Source organism: Coregonus clupeaformis, chromosome 30 (genome assembly GCF_020615455.1).
Source record: "Coregonus clupeaformis isolate EN_2021a chromosome 30, ASM2061545v1, whole genome shotgun sequence".
Lineage (NCBI taxonomy): Eukaryota > Metazoa > Chordata > Actinopteri > Salmoniformes > Salmonidae > Coregonus > Coregonus clupeaformis.
In genome coordinates, this window is record NC_059221.1 from 20,539,623 (window position 1) to 20,561,432 (window position 21,810).

Genomic DNA, 21,810 nt, shown 5'->3' on the forward strand with positions numbered 1-21,810 from the left:
CGTTTCCTGTAGGTCTTGACCAGGTTTGCACACACTGCAGCAGGGATTTTGGCCCACTCCTCCATACAGACCTTCTCCAGATCCTTCAGGTTTCGGGGCTGTCGCTGGGCAATACGGACTTTCAGCTCCCTCCAAAGATTTTCTATTGGGTTCAGGTCTGGAGACTGGCTAGGCCACTCCAGGACCTTGAGATGCTTCTACGGAGCCACTCCTTAGTTGCCCTGGCTGTGTGTTTCGGGTCGTTGTCATGCTGGAAGACCCAGCCACGACCCATCTTCAATGCTCTTACTGAGGGAAGGAGGTTGTTGGCCAAGATCTCGCGATACATGGCCCCATCTATCCTCCCCTCAATACGGTGCAGTCGTCCTGTCCCCTTTGCAGAAAAGCATCCCCAAAGAATGATGTTTCCACCTCCATGCTTCACGGTTGGGATGGTGTTCTTGGGGTTGTACTCATCCTTCTTCTTCCTCCAAACACGGCGAGTGGAGTTTAGACTAAAAAGCTATATTTTTGTCTCATCAGACCACATGACCTTCTCCCATTCCTCCTCTGGATCATCCAGATGGTCATTGGCAAACTTCAGACGGGCCTGGACATGCGCTGGCTTGAGCAGGGGGACCTTGCATACGCTGCAGGATTTTTATCCATGACGGCGTAGTGTGTTACTAAGGGTTTTCTTTGAGACTGTGGTCCCAGCTCTCTTCAGGTCATTGACCAGGTCCTGCCGTGTAGTTCTGGGCTGATCCCTCACCTTCCTCATGATCATTGATGCCCCACGAGGTGAGATCTTGCATGGAGCCCCAGACCGAGGGTGATTGACCGATATCTTAAACTTCTTCCATTTTCTAATAATTGCGCCAACAGTTGTTGCCTTCTCACCAAGCTGCTTGCCTATTGTCCTGTAGCCCATCCCAGCAGGTCTACAATTTTATCCCTGATGTCCTTACACAGCTCTCTGATCTTGGCCATTGTGGAGAGGTTGGAGTCTGTTTGATTGAGTGTGTGGACAGGTGTCTTTTATACAGGTAACGAGTTCAAACAGGTGCAGTTAATACAGGTAATGAGTAGAGAACAGGAGGGCTTCTTAAAGAAAAACTAACAGGTCTGTGAGAGCCGGAATTCTTACTGGTTGGTAGGTGATCAAATACTTATGTCCTGCAATAAAATGCAAATTAATTACTTAAAAATCATACAATGTGATTTTCTGGATTTTTGTTTTAGATTCCGTCTCTCACAGTTGAAGTGTACCTATGATAAAAATTACAGACCTCTACATGCTTTGTAAGTAAGAAAACCTGCAAAATTGGCAATGTATCAAATACTTGTTCTCCCCACTGTATATATATATTTAGATAAATAATATACTAAATACTTCTTATATCCTCTACAAAAATAGCGTGTGAAGCATCCATGTAATGGATGTGCATCTTTCCCTTTCAAGACGATTCGATACATTGGCTTCGATTCTTGATTTAAAAAACATATATTTATTGGCAACAGCTAGTCTTACTGGTGTCCGACACATAACGAAAAATACATTACAGACAAAATACTTTAAAATTGAATAATTTAAAAACATGAACATGTAGTGTGCGTGTGTGTGCATCTATCAGTTACACATACATGTCAGTACATACACACAACAAGTAGGTCACATGGGGGAGAGGCGTTGTGCCATGAGGTGTTGCTTTATTTGTTTTTTTTTAAACCAGGTTTGCTGTTCACTTGCGCTATATAAGATGGAAGGGAGTTTCTTGCACTCATGGCTCTGTAGAATACTGTACGTTTCCTTAAATTTGTTCTGGACCTGGGGACTGTGAAAAGACCCCTGGTGGCATGTCTGGTGGGGTAAATGTGTGTGTCAGTGCTGTGTGTAAGTTGACTATGCAAACAATTAGGAATTTCCAGCACATTAATGTTTCTTATAAAAACAAGAAGTGATGTAATCAGTCTTTCCTCAACTCTTAGCCAAGAGAGACTGGCGTGAATAGTATTAATATTAGCCCTCTGATTACAATTAAGAGCAAGACGTGCTGCTCTGTTCTGGGCCAGCTGCAGCTTAACTAGGTATTTCTTTGCAGCACTTCACCATATGACTGGACAATAATCAAGATAAGATTAAACTAGAGCCTGCAGGACTTGATACGATACAGGAAATATATATATTTCATGTATTTTTTTACGATTCAGTGAGTTTCGGTTTGATTAGAGAACGAATCGATGCGATTTGGTTCGATGCGATTAGATGCACTAACATTTTTTACATTCTAAATTAAAATCTGCTGCTGATGGAGCTCATGAGCTGGGCCTCTCTGAGCTGGATCTGTCGGAGCTGACTTCTGTGTGTGTGTGTGTGTGTGTGTGTGTGTGTGTGTGTGTGTGTGTGTGTGTGTGTGTGTGTAAATTATGTCCATGGTGTATGTCCTATGTAGGCACCTGATCTGAGCCATAAGGGAGTCTAGCCATTCTCCCACCCCACTACCACATCAGATTAGGGGGGCAATGTAGCCTATACTTTTTGTCCCCCCACTTTGGTTCTGAAATCACCATCACCCACTAGTGTATGAGCTAGTAATGTATCAATATTTATTGTTTACAAATGAGGTATGACATAACATATGGACGTTTTCTGTGAGCTTCTTTTCTCCTACTGCTTTGGCCATACAGTGAGCCTCGGAAAGTGATGTCCTCGTTATGAAATTATCAACTTTACCCTGTATATCTAAAAATGACCATATACACTGAGTGTACGAAACATGACAGACTGACCATATGAATCCAGGTGAAAGCTATGATCCCTTATTGACGACACTTGTTAAATCCACTTCAAATCAGTGTAGATGAAGGGGAGGAGACCGGTTAAGAAAGGAATTTAAGCCTTGAGACAATTGAGACATGGATTGTGTATGTGTGCCATTCAGAAGGTGAATGGGAAAGACAAAAGATCTAAGTGCCTTTGAACAGGGTATGGTAGTATGTGCCAGGCGCACCGGTTTGAGTGTGTCAAGAACTGCAACGCTGCTGTGTTTTTCACGCTCAACAATTTACCGTGTGTAACAAGAATGGTCCACCACCTAAATGACATCCAGCCAACTTGACACAACTGTGGGAAGCATTGGAGTCAACATGGGCCAGCATCTCTGTGGAACGCTTTCAACACCTTGTAGAGTCCATGCCCTGATGAATTGGGGCTGTTCTGAGGTGTTCCTAATGTTTTGTACACTGATTGTTTAAAGCAAAACTACCAAAACTATTGCTGATGATGAACCTGAACAATCAAAATAAAATATATTGTAAGCCCTGTTCAGCAGGTAGCCTAGTCAGATGAGAGTTGTCTCCGGTAGCTTACTTTTATTCTGGTAAAACACCAATATTCAACAGCGCATAGATAACAATAACCTAGTGTAACAGTGTTACTTCCAACCAACCCTCTCCTCGCCCCAACCTGGGCTTGAACCAGGGACCCTCTGCACACATCGACAACAGTCATCCTCGAAGCACCGTTACCCATCGCTCCACAAAAGCCGCGGCCCTTGCAGAGCAAAGGAAACAACTACTTCAAGGTTTCAGAGCAAGTGACGTCACCGATTGAAACACTACTAGCGCTCACCGCTAACTAGCTAGCCATTTCACACCGGTTACACTAGCAAATTACATAGGTTGTCAATCAACTAATAAATTACTTGTTTCCATTACACATGTTTTTTTAGACATTGCTTTTGTCAAATAAACCTGGGTCAATGGAAACCTGCCTAGTGACTGTCAACACAGTTACATGCTTAGTTCGACACTTAGTTCAGATAGGACGCATCAGTCGTCACAAAATATGGTATTTTCGGAAGGTAGAAAGAAAGTAATATGAGCAACAACAAAAAATGTGAATTTGTGATTCGTAACATTTGAATCGATTTTCTGACCGATGCATGCTACATTTGGATTGGTTTGGGGTCCACGGACCGATGCAGTCATATCTTAAACATTTGAATCGGGGACCGATGCGCATTGGTGAATCATTGCATCCCTAAAAAACACTATCCATTAGCCTGTGATACTCTTATCTAGTCTTATCCACTGAACATAATGAATAACTTGTAACTTTATGAAGTAAACAGTGTGAACTAGGCCACCCATGGAGGCTCAGTAACTTCCATTAGTATACACAGCAGGGCCAAATAACCCTAACATACAGTAATCATGAATAACTTCCATTTTCCCTGCTGGCCCTCTTAGGGGAGAGCAGACAGACCTCGCTCTCTCTCTCTGCTCGTTTTCACTTTTAGAATGCCACAACCCTAATTACAATCATTAGACATCCTGTTTTCAAATCTGCTAGCAGTGTTAACAGGCTCAATCTAAATTCTAAATCCTCCGCCTCTGGAGAATAGGGCCCCATGTGTTCCCACTATCCACTTCCCACTGTGAGCTAACACATTAAACACAATAACTTTCACTTTTATGTTCTATGAGCGAGTAGCCTTCCAATTAGTGGCTACATACAACTAAACAAATGAGTAAAGGAAGAAATAAAGCCACTTTACCTTTTGTCATCAATGTCACAAAGAAATGTGTGAATGAATCATTCTAAGTTCTGACAAGTCAAATCAAGATGAGCAATCATGGATAAAAAATGCCTCTGGTGGGATATCAAGTACTTCTGTTTTGACCAATTAAAAAGGATGACATTCAGAGCAGCTCTTGGATTGGCTACAGGCCTCAAAGAAGTCCAAAATCATAACAGCTCATCTAACCTCGCTTTCAATCACTCCAGGATGTCAGTCAAATGATCCAACCAAAAAGGCCCTTTATCCTTAGATCTGTGTTAACTCGCCTCGCCTGTCAATCTCTCTTTTATCCCGCTCTACATCTCTGGTATTGTCACTTTTCCAGTCTCGGTCACTCGCCAACCAATACTAGTATCACTCTCTGTTCAAACATCTGTAAAGTGTGCCATCAATCCAAACATAATGAACAGTTAGAATATAGCTACAAAATCTTCCATAAAATCACAACTGCATTGTCCACTCTGAACTAAGTCAAACGTCAGACTTTTTAGATATGTACATCTTAAGCTAGCCACCCAGTCCCATCAGTTTGGCCACTCATGTGTCAAATAGATTAAATGGGTAGTGTAATGTACCAACCAGTGTGTACAGTACAGTGATAGATAATCCTATTGGCATGAATGTGTGTGTGCTCTTGGTGTGATTAGCTGTGATTGAAACTGAGTAGCTACAGTATAGCCTCTCTCTCTCTTACTGTGTCATGATGGTACTCTGAGTCCAGATTAGATAGATCCATCAAGAAACAGATGGACACTGTCCCAGAACGCTCGCTCTGTGGCCACCAATTAGTGCCAGAGTAATCGCCATGCCACCCGCCCGCCTGCCTGCCAGCCCTCCCCAATTAGGTTTTGAGCACTCTGTGTGTCAGTGTCACTGACTGGGACCTGTGGGGCCACAAGTAACTTAATTCCTCCTCTGGTGGATACAGCCATCTGCACCCTGCCTATGAGGCCTCAGCCCCAGCCCTGTCTGGGAGAGAGCTTGATGAAGATGGATCACTGCCTTGACAGGGTGGTTAAACAGCTGAGCTCTTTGGTCACTTGCCAGTTTGTCCTCCATGGGGGCAATGGGGTCTGACAACTTGGATGGAAAATTGCTGAGGATAGTAGCGGACGATATTGCCACTCCTATTTGCCATATTTTCAATTTAAGCCTACTAGAATGTGTGTGCCCCAAGGCTTGGAGGGAAGCGAAAGTCATTCCGCTACCTAAGAATAGTAATGCCCCCTTTACTAGCTCAAACAGCCGACCAATTAGCCTGTTACCAACCCTTAGTAAACTATTGGAAAAAATTGTGTTTGACCAGATACAATGCTATTTTACTGTAAACAAATTGACAACAAACTTTCAGCATGCTTATAGAAAAGGACATTCAACAAGCATAGCACTTACACAAATGACTGATGATTGGCTGAGAGAAATTGATGATAAAAAGATTGTGGGGGCTGTTTTGTTAGACTTCAGTGCGGCTTTTGACATTATCGATCATAGTCTGCTGCTGGAAAAACGTATGTGTTATGGCTTTACACCCCCTGCTATAATGTGGATAAAGAGTTACAGTGGGGGAAAAAAGTATTTAGTCAGCCACCAATTGTGCAAGTTCTCCCACTTAAAAAGATGAGAGGCCTGTTATTTTCATCATAGGTACACGTCAACTATGACAGACAAAATGAGAAAAAAAATTCCAGAAAATCACATTGTAGGATTTCTAATGAATTTATTTGCAAATTATGGTGGAAAATAAGTATTTGGTCAATAACAAAAGTCTCTCAATACTTTGTTATATACCCTTTGTTGGCAATGACACAGGTCAAACGTTTTCTGTAAGTCTTCACAGTAGGTATGGTGTTCTTTGGATGCAACTCAGCATTCTTTGTCCTCCAAACACGACGAGTTGAGTTTTTACCAAAAAGTTATATTTTGGATTCATCTGACCATATGACATTCTCCCAATCCTCTTCTGGATCATCCAAATGCACTCTAGCAAACTTCAGACGGGCCTGGACATGTACTGGCTTAAGCAGGGGGACACGTCTGGCACTGCAGGATTTGAGTCCCTGGCGGCGTAGTGTGTTACTGATGGTAGGCTTTGTTACTTTGGTCCCAGCTCTCTGCAGGTCATTCACTAGGTCCCCCCGTGTGGTTCTGGGATTTTTGCTCACCGTTCTTGTGATCATTTTGACCCCACGGGGTGAGATCTTGCGTGGAGCCCCAGATCGAGGGAGATTATCAGTGGTCTTGTATGTCTTCCATTTCCTAATAATTGCTCCCACAGTTGATTTCTTCAAACCAAGCTGCTTACCTATTGCAGATTCAGTCTTCCCAGCCTGGTGCAGGTCTACAATTTTGTTTCTGGTGTCCTTTGACAGCTCTTTGGTCTTGGCCATAGTGGAGTTTGGAGTGTGACTGTTTGAGGTTGTGGACAGGTGTCTTTTATACTGATAATTTCAAACAGGTGCCATTAATACAGGTAACGAGTGGAGGACAGAGGAGCCTCTTAAAGAAGAAGTTACAGGTCTGTGAGAGCCTGAAATCTTGCTTGTTTGTAGGTGACCAAATACTTATTTTCCACCATAATTTGCAAATAAATTCATTAAAAATCCTACAATGTGATTTTCTGGATTTTTTTTCCCTCAATTTGTCTGTCATAGTTGACGTGTACCTATGATGAAAATTACAGGCCTCTCTCATCTTTTTAAGTGGGAGAACTTGCACAATTGGTGGCTGACTAAATACTTTTTTTCCCCACTGTACTTGTCTAACATAACACAGAGGGTGTTCTTTAATGGAAGCCTCTCAAACATAATCCAGGTAGAATCAGGAATTCCCCAGGGCAGCTGTCTCTTGCTTTTTTCCATCTTTACTAACGACATGCCACTGGCTTTGAGTAAAGCCAGTGTGTCTATGTATGCGGATGACTCAACACTATACACGTCAGCTACTACAGCAACTGAAATAACTGCAACACTTAACAAAGAGATGCAGTTAGTTTCGGAATGGGTGGCAAGGAATAAGTTAGTCCTGAATATTTCCAAAACTAAAAGCATTGTATTTGGGTCAAATCATTCACTAAACCCTAAACCTCAACTACATCTCGTAATGAATAATGTGGAAATTGAGCAAGTTGAGGTGACTAAACTGCTTGGAGTAACCCTGGATTGTAGACTGTCATGGTCAAAGCATATTCATACAACAGAAGCTAAGATGGGGAGAAGTATGTCCATAATTAAGCGCTGCTCTGCCTTCTTAACAACACTATCAACAAGGCAGGTCCTACAGGCCCTAGTTTTGTCGCACCTAGACTACTGTTCAGTAGTGTGGTCAGGTGCCACAAAGAGGGACTTGGGAAAATTGCAGTTGGCTCAGAACAGGGCAGCACGGCTGGCCCTTAAAAGTACACGGAGAGCTAACATTGATGATATGCATGTCGGTCTCTCCTGGCTCAGAGTGGAAGAGATTGACTTCATCACTGCTTGTTTTTGTGAAAGGTGTCGACAAGCTGAATGTACCGAGCTGTCTGTCGGACACCCATGCATACCCCACAAGACATGCCACCAAAGGTCTCTTCACAGTCCCCAAGTCCAGAACGGACTATGGGAGGCGCACAGTACTACATAGAGCCATGACTACATGGAACTCTATTCCACATCAGGTAACTGATGCAAGCAGTAGAATCAGATTTTTTTTTTTAAAATAGGTTAAAATACACCTTGTGGAACAGCGGGGACTGTGAAGAGACACACACACTGGCACATACATATAGACACTCACTCTACACACATGTACACATTGATGTTGTATTGTAAATATGTGATAGTGGAGTAGTGGCCTGAGGGAACACACTAAATGTATTGGGTAAAGTGTTATGAAATATAATGTCATGTAATATTTTAAATTGTATATAACTGCCTTAATGTTGCAGGACCCCAGGAAGAGTAGCGACTGCCTTGGAAGCAGCTAATGGGGATCCTTAATAAATATAAATACAAATGGGGTTAGGTGTTATTGTGAATGGGTTATTAAAGGAGATGTTATTTGTCCTGGACTCTGGAGTCTTTAAGATGTTAAGCAGTGACCCCATACATCTCAATCATGTATTTATTCTGCCCTGTGGTAAGAGGGCAGTTACTGTGGTTCTGACACCTCCTGCTTAAAATGATTAAACACTCTCTCATTATTCTGATACCAGACTGGAACATAACAAATTAATCCATGTCACCAGAGCTCCAACCAAGTAAACTCTCTATTTGGCCCAATGTCTTTCCTACGTTCAATAACTTCACCATAACAAAACTGACTATAACAGACAATTTAACAACTTTGATTCACAGATGAACATACTGTATATGGTTAACACATTAATGGTATGATGACAATGGTATATCTAGTTCTTATATCTGGTTCATCTGTGTTTTTAGCATGACAGTATAAAGTACAGTAGAGTCACCATGTGCTTTAGATGAAGGTCGGTTTGTCTTCAAAGCCTGTTGACTTGAACTTAATACAGGAACAGAATAACCAAGGACCCAAGCACTCAATTAGAATCCTTTGATAGAAGAAACACTGACTATACAATGGAATGAAGGCTGCAAGGAGGGTATTCATTACTATCTGACACTTTATTCGTTCAATCTGCCAGCCAGGGTTTCTCTATGTCAAATCTACCATGAAATATGGGTATAGTCCCCATTCACTAAAACGACTCAAAAGGGAGCACTTAAGAAAATAGTCAGAAGTGCAATCTGTGTTAACCTCAAGCCTTGTGCAATTTTGCACTGCATTCTCTATCAGAAAGTGGGCTGGCCCTCATTGGTGTTGTGTAGGTCGAAACATTGCATTCGGTTTGTTTATAAAGCTCTTAAGCAAAAATTCCCCCATTACCTAACATCATTACTGACCTATATGAAGTAGGAGATATATACCCGCTCACAGGGACGGCTAACTCTTGAAATTCCTTCTGTCACTACAGATTTAGGTAAAACAGCTTTTAGTTTCTTTGCACCTCACTTATGGAACAATCTTCAGAATACCCTACAGTTGGATGATTTGGTGCCTTTCGGGCAGTTCAGATTACTGGTGGAGGAGGAATGTTTTATTTATTTTTATATATATATATATATATATATAAATAAATAAATAATTGTGTTTTTGTATTTTTTTGTGTTTCCTATGCTCCCACCTTGATTGAAGTATTTGTGTTTCTAACTTTTAAATTGCTGCTGGTCTTGTCTTGCAGGGCTCCCTTGCAAAAGAGACATCGGTCTCAATGAGACTCCCTGCTTAAATAAATAAATATATTTTATATTTGAGATTCTTCAAAAGCCACCCTTTGCCTTGATGACAGCTTTGCACACTCTTGGCATTCTCTCAACCAGCTTCATGCATTTCAATTAACAGGTGTGTCTTCTTAAAAGTTGATTTGTGGAATTTCTTTCCTTCTTAATGCGTTTGAGCCAATCAGTTGTGTTGTGATGAGGTAGGGGAGGGGGGTATACAGAAGATATCCCTATTTGGTAAAAGACCAAGTCCATATTATGGCAAGAACAGCTCAAATAAGCAAAGAGAAACGACAGTCCATCATTACTTTAAGACAGCCTCAGAAATTGCAGCCCAAATAAATGCTTCACAGAGTTCAAGTAACAGACACATCTCAACATCAACTGTTCAGAGGACACTGTGTAAATCAGGCCTTCATGGTCGAATTGCTGCAAAGAAACCACTACTAAAGGACACCAATAAGAAGAAGAGACTTGCTTGGGCCAAGAAACATGAGCAATGGACATTAGACCGGTGGAAAATGTGTCATTTGGTCTGGAGTCCAAATTTGAGATTCTTGGTTCCAACCGCCGTGTCTTTGTGAGACGCGGTGTGGGTGAACGGATGATCTCCGCATGTGTATTTCCCACCATAAAGGGCTAATCTTATTAGGGTGACGGACAGGATTAGGGGCGGCAGGTAGCTTAGTGGTTAAGAGCGTTGTGCCAGTAACCGAAAGGTCGCTGGTTCTAATCCCCGAGCCGACTCGGTGAAAAATCTGTCGATGTGCCCTTGAGCAAGGCACTTAACCCTAATTGCTCCTGTAAGTCGCTCTGGATAAGAGCGTCTGCTAAATGACTTAAATGTTAAAATGTTAAATGTTATAAAAGCATGGAGGAGGAGGTGTGAGGGTGCTTTGCTGGTGACACTGTCTGTGATTTATTTAGAATTCAAGGCACACCACAGCATTGGCAGCGATACGCCATCCCATCTGGTTTGGGCTTAGTGGGACTATCATTTGTTTTTCAACAGGACAATGACCCAACACACCTCCAGGCTGTGTAAGGGCTATTTTACCAAGAAGGAGAGTGATGGAGTGCTGCATCAGATGACCTGGCCTCCACAATCCCCCGACCTCAACCAAATTGAGATGGTTTGGGATGAGTCGGACAGCAGAGTGAAGGAAAAGCAGCCAACAAGTGCTCAGCATATGTGGGAACTCATTCAAGAATGTTGGAAAAGCATTCCAGGGGAAGCTGGTTGAGAGAATGCTAAGAGTGTGCAAAGCTGTCATCAAGGCAAAGGGTGACTATTTGAAGAATCTCAGATATAAAATATATTTTGATTTGTTTAAATTTTTTTGGTTACTACATAATTCCATGTGTTATTTCATAGTTTTGATGTCTTCACTATTATTCTACAATGTATAAAATAGTAAAAAGAAAAGAAAAACCCTTGAATGAGTAGGTGTTCTAAAACTTTTGACCGGTAGTGTATGTCTTCAAAAGATATTTAAAAGATTTACCGGTCCTAAATCAAAACCTTCTAAACTGCCCTTCCTCATAAAGTGCTTATTAACGGTGCGAGGACAGTGAAAAGCCAGAGAGGGATGGGAAGACGGAGGGAAAATGAGCGAGGTATGAAGGGGGGGAGAAGGTTATAGCTCTATCACAGCGGTTGTGGCAGTAGCAGGAGCTGAAACAAAGGTATGGGGAGAAGGAGAGAGGGAGGGAGAGATTCAGGGAGGGGGGAGAGAAGGTTAGAGCTTCTTCACAGCGGTGGCGGCAGTAGCAGGAGCTGAAAGGGCTAATCTTATTAGGGTGACGGACAGGATTAGGACTAACCAAGAGACGCAGCTGGCTGGACACAGTGAGGAGGGGAGGGAGGGAAGAGGGCGCTCATACAGGGGGACTGTACAACAGAGGAAAGAGGAGCGGAAAACTAGTTGCTGCTCAGAAAGACACTGGGGACACTGACTGGACTCCTATATGACCATAGATGGTTGAAAAACATTCTAACTGACAGACAATCATTTCAGGGGCACAGTCAGCTGTATAGATTATTTTAAAATGTGTTTAACGCACTGGTAGACAAAGACTCACCTCTGAGCCTGGCGGAATTCCCCTTGTGTCCTCTAGAGTTTGTTCCAGTTCAACGCTCAGCTATTTCATACTCTCTTGTAGTAAGACCAAGTCAAGATACGATTTAGTTTAGCAAAGTTTCTCTTATGATCTCTGCCATTTCCATTCCAAGACTTCAAATTTGTTATCTTGCATTTATTTAAACATCTCTTATTCATTAATTGTATCGATTCATTTACATTTTAGTCATTTAGCAGACGCTCTTATCCAGAGCGACTTACAGGAGCAATTAGGGTTAAGTACCTTGCTCAAGGGCACATCGACAGATTTTTCACCTAGTCGGCTCGGGGATTAGAACCAGCGACCTTTCGGTTACTGGCACAACGCTCTTAACCACTAAGCTACCTGCCGTCCCATTCAAATGAGATACAGTAAATAGAATGCCTACAGTGTCATGTAAAATAGAGGCTTCATGTACAATCTGAGAGCTTCATCCATCCATAGCATATTATGGCTCTACTATTAACCCTTTGAAAAGTTTAAAACACGCTAAACCACATGCAGCTAGCATGTCTAATGGTAATCCCTTGCCCTCAGAGGTTGTGCGTGTTGTGTGTGGATCACGTCCACACACACAAAGTGCAGCTGCTCTCACAGTTGCTTAACATGCTTTTGTGTCTATAGCCTAGATCCTCTATGACCTTCCCATATACACTGCTGGGCGCTTTATCTGCTCTGGATGTGGTAAATGTGTTGTGTGTGGATAATGTTTGTTTGAGTCAATATCTAGGCCTGCTCTCAACATGGACACAGTTGTGTTAATCTGCTCTCCAAGGGCCCAGTCCACTCTGATATACAAACACACATAAACACAGAGAAACCCAACTGTTGTCAGAAATCACCTCTAATTATGCAAAAAGGACTAAGTTAGCCATATGACTCTTCCTCAATAATGAAGTGACAACCAAATAGCGACAGGCGACACACAAGAGGGTACTGCCTGCACTTGACTGTGATCAGATCTATACTACATATGAGTTATGAATCTGAAATGAAAAGGAAAGAAACCTATGACATGAAAAATAAACACATGAAACATCTTGAAAACAGTGTCTAGAGTATGTTTAGAGTATGTGACGGGAGTTTGAGAGGCCCACCTCCAGCCATGCATGCGAAAGCCTGGACACTGGTCTCCACATCTCATACATGGTTGTCCCCGGTCTAGGTCTTCCTCCTCCTCCTGAAACCACAACATGACATTAGACACCCAGTACAATAACACCATTCATGTATCACAAACAATGACAATAAAATAAACAAATACAGCATTTATTTATTTCACTTGACAGTGAGTGAGTGGGAGGAGAAACGGTCACACAAGTAAAGTTGTCATTCCACTTTAATCAAAGGCAGTATGGACGGATTTAGTGAGAGGTCAATCCCTACTGTCATTTGCTGCATAGGATTTGAGTGTAGGGATCTTTCTCAATAGATTACTCTCTGGCAGGCAAAGTAAATTCACTGAGATCCAGAGAAATACACGGAAAAAATCCCTTCCCCCCTCAATTTGCACAACTGCAGTTTGATTGCATAATATATGATGATTGCTTGTTCGGACAAGACTTTACGACCACATAGGAATCATTCTCCTGCTAATCTACATCATATAATGTATAGTACTGCCAAGCATTATGATTGACAGAGGCAGGATTGCATTGGTTCAAATACACGTCAGTGTACTTTATGCGAGAGTGGTCGCTCATATTCCATGTGTGTGATGTAATCTGTGAGTACATGCGTGTAAATAATGTGTATGCCTGTGTAATATGGTCTATGTTAATAGGGTAGGGTTGTGTATATTTATGTGTACACACATTATATTGTGACTGTATTCCTATCACGGGTTGGAACCGGTTCAGGGAACAGAACAGAAAACAAGAAAAGAACTAAATGTGTTGAGGAACAGAATCAGAACCTGGAACGAAAGTGATCTACACTGTTCTGGAACATAATCGTTATTTTAAAAGTATGGGAACCGGTTAATAACGTTATTTTACATTCCCAGCATTTTTATTCCAGTCCCACAAAAACGCAACAAATCACCTATGCAAAGTCCTCACTCTGTCACTCAGAAACGTATTCCAGTGTCTGCCTGACAGCTGGAAATCTTTGCCATTGTGAGTGTGTGTTTAGGCAACCTGCCCCTCCCCCTCCGAAGCATAGTCTAGTAGCCTACTGATGTTACAAGCGTGATTCATAAATTAGGGAGATATTTTTTATGAGAGAAGAATGGATTAACCTTTTCAGTGCTAGTTAAGGATACTATAGTTATGACATTTCACATTTGGATTGAACTACAAAAAGATAAGACGTGTTTTTATTTTAATTCTGGTGCCGCTCTGCACACACAAGCTTGTTAGCTAGCTAGCTAGCTGGTCCAAAGTTAAACCAACTCTTTGAAGTTCAAAGACATTCAAAGTTCCTTAATTGAAGCTGCTCCTCCGTAGATAATGCATGTCATAACAACAAGATGCCCAATGCTTCAAGCCTCATCCTCTACCCTCACTCGCTTGCTCACCACCCGCAAAATTTCAGTCGCATTTCGCACCCTACACTTGTCTGTCCAATGCATGTAAAAAAAAGCTTGCCTGCTCCATAGCAAGCTGCTCTATCCGTACTGATTCATGAAGTAATTTAATGACGAGCTAAATCTCGATTTCAGAGGCTTAAAAAAGGAACAATCTAAACCGTTACGTTTTTGGGGTTTGAACCAGTTCAGAGCTTTATTTTTCTGTCTGGAACAGAACAAAAAAAATAAAAATTCTTATGCATGTGAAAGGTCTGTGTGTATGCTTGCACAGCCGGCTTGTCCATTACCCAGCTTTGTGTGTTTGGAGTGGGTGGGCGAGCGGATTAGGTGCGGAGTGCTCGCTGCTGTGTGGCAGGGGGTTAGAGGTAGGGGAGGGGAACGGGCTAAGCTCTTGTCAAGTCCAGAAGAAACAGCCCAATTCCTGGGTCCAACCCCTGTACTACAGAACTACAGCTCCTGCTGGGAGTGGGAATCCAGCCACACACAATCCAAACTAGTCATTTGGCGAATTCAGAAGATTTCAAAGGCTTACATGAAAAAGCAAAATATTTATTTGTGCATTAGTATTGGTGTGTGTGTGTGTGTATATATCTCAATCAGTTAAGTAGACTACTGCTCTACTGTGGCATCTCTTTTTAAAGATGAGAGGAAGGAAACAGACACAGGAAGTGTGCTGCACCTGTTGCTTTCCCTCTCCATGTAGTCACTGTCTCCACTTTCCTTTGCTCTGACGCTGTCATCCTGCCTCTCCTCTCCGACTTTCTAAACCAACCCTCTCAATAATGGGCTCTTTTCTTACATTGGGTTAGCGATGTTGAGAGATACAGTATAGGATAAAAAGTTGGTTCACACCATCAAAACATACCAGTCTACTCTTGTTTCATTATGCAAAACATCATTAGCCAGCCCTTCCAAACAATAGGAAGGGAAGGATGGTATGGTTAGCAAAACAATATTTCTCAGATAAGTGAGAGAGACAGGGAGAGATAGTCACAGCCACGAGACAAAAACACAGAGGACATTGCCAAAAAATAGAGACTCCCTTGAGCATTCTCACAAACTGTACAGACCCACGCATGCACGCTACTTATCCTTCTTTCACAGACATACACACGCCAATAAACCAAATCCATTTGGGAAGGCACCTGTGCATACCTGCTCAACTTTGTCTTGATCTGTTCTTAAACCACATCTCAGTACATAGGGTGAATGAAACAATGTTAGTATTCATGTCAAGCCAGTTATACCATTTGAGATAAGCATTTTATGGCTTGTGTACCGGAGGTTATTATGATGAGGCTGCAGTCAGTGCCAACAGTGCTGCAGTAGACCAATATGTTGGATGTCGTTGCACAGAAAGAACACCTCTGCATTTTGTTCTATTCATCAACGTATAATGTGCCTGTTCGTTAACTGAGTCGAGATGTTGATATGTTTATACAGTGAGGGGAAAAAGTATTTGATCCCCTGCTGATTTTGTACGTTTGCCCACTGACAAAGAAATTATCAGTCTATAATTTTAATGGTAGGTTTATTTGAACAGTGAGAGACAGAATAACAACAACAAAATCCAGAAAAACGCATGTCAAAAATGTTATAAATTGATTTGCAATTTAATGAGGGAAGTAAGTATTTGACCCCCTCTCAATCAGAAAGATTTCTGGCTCCCAGGTGTCTTTTATACAGGTAACGAGCTGAGATTATGAGCACACTCTTAAAGGGAGTGCTCTTAATCTCAGTTTGTTACCTGTATAAAAGACACCTGTCCACAGAAGCAATCAATCAGATTCCAAACTCTCCACCATGGCCAAGACCAAAGAGCTCTCCAAGGATGTCAGGGACAAGATTGTAGACCTACACAAGGCTGGAATGGGCTACAAGACCATCGCCAAGCAGCTTGGTGAGAAGGTGACAACAGTTGGTGCGATTATTCGCAAATGGAAGAAACACAAAAGACCTGTCAATCTCCCTCGGCCTGGGGCTCCATGCAATATCTCACCTCGTGGAGTTGCAATGATCATGAGAACGGTAAGGAATCAGCCCAGAACTACACGGGAGGATCTTGTCAATGATCAAGGCAGCTGGGACCATAGTCACCAAGAAAACAATTGGTAACACACTACGCCGTGAAGGACTGAAATCCTGCAGCGCCTGCAAGGTCCCCCTGCTCAAGAAAGCAAATATACAGGGCCGTCTGAAGTTTGCCAATGAACATCTGAATGATTCAGAGGAGAACTGGGTGAAAGTGTAGTGGTCAGATGAGACCAAAATCGAGCTCTTTGGCATCAACTCAACTCGCCGTGTTTGGAGGAGGAGGAATTCTGCCTATGACCCCAAGAACACCATCCCCACCGTCAAACATGGAGGTGGAAACATTATGCTTTGGGGGTGTTTTTCTGCTAAGGGGACAGGACAACTTCACCGCATCAAAGGGACAATGGACGGGGCCACGTACCATCAAATCTTGGGTGAGAACTTCCTTCCCTCAGCCAGGGCATTGAAAATGGGTCGTGGATGGGTATTCCAGCATGACAATGACCCAAAACACACGGCCAAGGCAACAAAGGAGTGGCTCAAGAAGAAGCACATTAAGGTCCTGGAGTGGCCTTGCCAGTCTCCAGACCTTAATCCCATAGAAAATCTGTGGAGGGAGCTGAAGGTTTGAGTTGCCAAACGTCAGGCTCGAAACCTTAATGACTTGGAGAAGATCTGCAAAGAGGAGTGGGACAAAATCACTCCTGAGATGTGTGCAAACCTGGTGGCCAACTACAAGAAACGTCTGACCTCTGTGATTGCCAACAAGGGTTTTGTAACCAATTACTAGGTCATGTTTTGCAGAGGGGTCTAATACTTATTTCCCTCATTAAAATGCAAATCAATTTATAACATTTTTGAAATGCGTTTTTCTGGATTTTGTTGTTGTTATTCTGTCTCTCACTGTTCAAATAAACCTACCATTAAAATTATAGACTGATCATGTCTTTGTCAGTGGGCAAACGTACAAAATCAGCAGGGGATCAAATACTTTTTTCCCTCACTGTAGGTCATTGAGAAACAGTTTAACTGCACAACTGATACACTTCAAAATAAATCTACCGATGGCGCCATCACACTCCCCTGAGCTCAAACGCCCAATCTATGAACAGCATTAACAGGTTAGTACGCCAGCGACAGTCACACGCTATGGAAAGAACATTGAATGGTTCACAGTTTTATTACAGCTGTTGTAGAATTTAATATCTACAGAGACACACACATGCATGCTCATACACAGACATACAGTGGGGGAAAAAAGTATTTACTCAGCCACCAATTGTGCAAGTTCTCCCACTTAAAAAGATGAGAGAGGCCTGTAATTTATCATAGGTACACGTGAACTATGACTGACAAATTGAGAAGAAAAAAATCCAGAAAATCACATTGTAGGATTTTTAATGAATTTATTTGCAAATTATGGTGGAAATAAGTATTTGGTCACCTACAAACAAGCAAGATTTCTGGCTCTCACAGACCTGTAACTTCTTCTTTAAGAGGCTCCTCTGTCCTCCACTCGTTACCTGTATTAATGGCACCTGTTTGAACTTGTTATCAGTATAAAAGACACCAGTCCACAACCTCAAACAGTCACACTCCAAACTCCACTATGGCCAAGACCAAAGAGCTGTCAAAGGACACCAGAAACAAAATTGTAGACCTGCACCAGGCTGGGAAGACTGAATCTGCAATAGGTAAGCAGCTTGGTTTGAAGAAATCAACTGTGGGAGCAATTATTAGGAAATGGAAGACATACAAGACCACTGATAATCTCCCTCGATCTGGGGCTCCACGCAAGATCTCACCCCGTGGGGTCAAAATGATCACAAGAACGGTGAGCAAAAACCCCAGAACCACACGGGGGACCTAGTGAATGACCTGCAGAGAGCTGGGACCAAAGTAACAAAGCCTACCATCAGTAACACACTACGCCGCCAGGGACTCAAATCCTGCAGTGCCAGACGTGTCCCCCTGCTTAAGCCAGTACATGTCCAGGCCCGTCTGAAGTTTGCTAGAGTGCATTTGGATGATCCAGAAGAGGATTGGGTGAATGTCATATGGTCAGATGAATCCAAAATATAACTTTTTGGTAAAAACTCAACTCGTCGTGTTTGGAGGACAAAGAATGCTGAGTTGCATCCAAAGAACACCATACCTACTGTGAAGCATGGGGGTGGAAACATCATGCTTTGGGGCTGTTTTTCTGCAAAGGGACCAGGACGACTGATCCGTGTAAAGGAAAGAATGAATGGGGCCATGTATCGTGAGATTTTGAGTGAAAACCTCCTTCCATCAGCAAGGGCATTGAAGATGAAACGTGGCTGGGTCTTTCAGCATGACAATGATCCCAAACACACCGCCCGGGCAACGAAGGAGTGGCTTCGTAAGAAGCATTTCAAGGTCCTGGAGTGGCCTAGCCAGTCTCCAGATCTCAACCCCATAGAAAATCTTTGGAGGGAGTTGAAAGTCTGTGTTGCCCAGCGACAGCCCCAAAACATCACTGCTCTAGAGGAGATCTGCATGGAGGAATGGGCCAAAATACCAGCAACAGTGTGTGAAAACCTTGTGAAGACTTACAGAAAATGTTTGACCTGTGTCATTGCCAACAAAGGGTATATAACAAAGTATTGAGAAACTTTTGTTATTGACCAAATACTTATTTTCCACCATAATTAGCAAATAAATTCATTAAAATCCTACAATGTGATTTTCTGGATTTTTTTTCCTCATTTTGTCTGTCATAGTTGACGTGTACCTATGATGAAAATTACAGGCCTCTCTCATCTTTTTAAGTGGGAGAACTTGCACAATTGGTGGTTGACTAAATACTTTTTTTCCCCACTGTATATGTACTGTAAGATATCTAAATTAATCAGTAGGGGTATAAACATTCATTAAAAAGTGAAACATAGCCTGTCTGGACGTCTTGTATACACCGAAATGTAAAATGCCAAGAAGGTGGGGATAAAAGGACTGTACTGTACAGACGACTTCTGGGTGACTGGACCTTTCTAATCTAATTTCCTAATAGAACTTTCAGGACATGGTGACTGACCTCGGGGGGTCAGTCACCATGACTCTGGGGAATGCGATCCATGGTAACACGTGTGCTAAAACAAACATTTAGTGAAGCCACAGAGAAAGATGGGAGGAGTAGCGCAATCATATTGTATTGACAAATGCAGGATTAGAATACTGGGGAGAGAAGAGAGCGGGAAAGAGAGAGAGGGCCTGCAAATCATGCAGCGCATTTGGAATTGTGGGTAGAGCAAATAACAGAGGTACTACAAAAAAGCTTGTGGAGAAGGAGCATTAGTATTTGCAATAAAGATGCATAAAATATTACCTAACAATTGTTAGGCCAGTACAGTACTGTTCGGTTCAGTACACGTGGTTAAATCAGCATACTCAGCAGTGAAATCACAAACATTTTGATGATAATAACACACTGCTCACCGACTTTACAATCAATTCAAACATTTATGGGAGTTGATCAATGCCAGGAGTCATATGTTCAGATGATCATTATGTAGGCCTTACATTCATGTCCTGCATCTAAATGCCTTTATAATTGTGAATAAATGTGAAACACAAGGTCAAACTTCATCCCCATCATAAAGCTGATCCATTCTGCTCATGGAGAAAAAGCTGGCATTAAAACAGTCCCATCTGTAAACTGATCCAGAAAGAAATGCATCAAGCTGGTTCTAATTAACACTGTATCGTGTTCACAGAGAGAGAGGGGATGTTAGCTCCATATCATTACCATGACGAATAAAGTTTGTAATGGAAAACTTCAGATCCATCATACAACTTTTGTTCCTTTAGATGATTTTTCCTTGAATGAAGACAAGAGCAGCGAGGCGAAATTAATAATGTGCAAGAGAACATGGGAAGGAGATAATGTCAAGAAGAAACTCTAAGACAGTGTAACATAAGTCAAGGTAATGTGGGTTTCATGCGTTTCCTTCACATCTCTCAGCAAGAGATAATATACATCAAGTTTCTGGCCCTACAGTGGGTTAGCCTACTTTGCTTTCTGAAGTAGGGGATGTGATGGGTGGGGACTGCAGAGGTAGGACAAGAGACCGGAACTTTGTGAGTCACTGACTGCTGTGCAGCACGCGCCAGGTGATCTAGTTACAGTATGGAATTCACAACTAAATGTTTGCCAGCTTGATATCTTATAACCATACTGAACAAAAATATAAACGCAACATGCAACAATTTAATAGATTTTACTGAGTTATAATTCATAAGAAGAAATCAGTCAATTGAAATAAATAAATTAGGCCCTAATCTATGGATATCACATGACTGGGAATAAAGATATGCATCTGCTGGTAACAGATAAGGGCCTATTTTTGTGCATTCAAATTGCCATTGATCAAATACAATTGTGTTCGTTGTCGGTACCATAGCATAATCCCACCGCCACCATGGGGCACTCTGTTCACAACGTTGAAATCAGCAAACTGTTCGCCCACACAACACCATACACGTGGTCTGCGGTTGTGAGGCCGGTTGGACGTACTGCCAAATTCTCTAAAACGACATTGGAGGCGCCTTATGGTAGCAACAGCTCTGGTGGACATTCCTGCAGTCAGCATGCCAATTACACGCTCCATCAAAACATGAGACATCTGTGGCCTTTTGTTGTGTGACAAAACTGCACATTTTAGAGTGGCCTTTTATTGTCCCCAGCACAAGGTTCACCTGTGTAAAGATCATGCTGTTAAATCAGATTCTGGATAAGCCACAGGTGGATGGATTATCTTGGCAAAGGATAAACGCTCACTAACAGGGATGAAAACAAATTTGTGCACAAAATTTGAGAGAAATAAGCTTTTTGTGCAAATGGAACATTTCTGGGATCTTTTATTTCAGCTCATGAAACCTGGGACCAATACTTTACATGTTGCGTTAATATTTTTGTTCAGTGTATTAAATTAACTGTCTAAAATGTGCTAAATGCTCTGCAGTTGTGCATTTGGCTTGCTAATTTAGTAGCTAGATATCTAGCTTAGTGGTTAGCTTCTTGCAAAATCAAGATTCTTGGTAACAGCAGATAATCCCCTCCTGGATCAATAGCCTTGCTGTCTAATATTTGTTTTGTGTGTGCCGCAAACTGAGTAGCATTTGAGTTACTTGTATAACTTTATGAGCTGGGATGTCTGTTAGGGTTGGGCAGTATCCAGATTTTCATATCATCATACCATCCTTCTCTCATCCTGGGATTTACAGTATTACGGTCTTCGTACACAAGGAGGCGCTAAAAAAGCCCATT

At 42.1% G+C, this 21,810-nt stretch overlaps 1 protein-coding gene across 1 annotated transcript in view; it reads right to left on the minus strand.

Annotated features, from left to right (window-relative positions):
* Positions 1-21,810, minus strand: part of LOC121545676 (prickle-like protein 2) — a 41,534-nt gene that overhangs the window by 14,030 nt on the left and 5,694 nt on the right. The window contains exon 2 of the mRNA XM_041856427.2: positions 13,057-13,139. Within this exon, the coding sequence (XP_041712361.1) occupies positions 13,057-13,139 (83 nt within the window). The remainder of the gene's footprint in view (positions 1-13,056; positions 13,140-21,810) is intronic.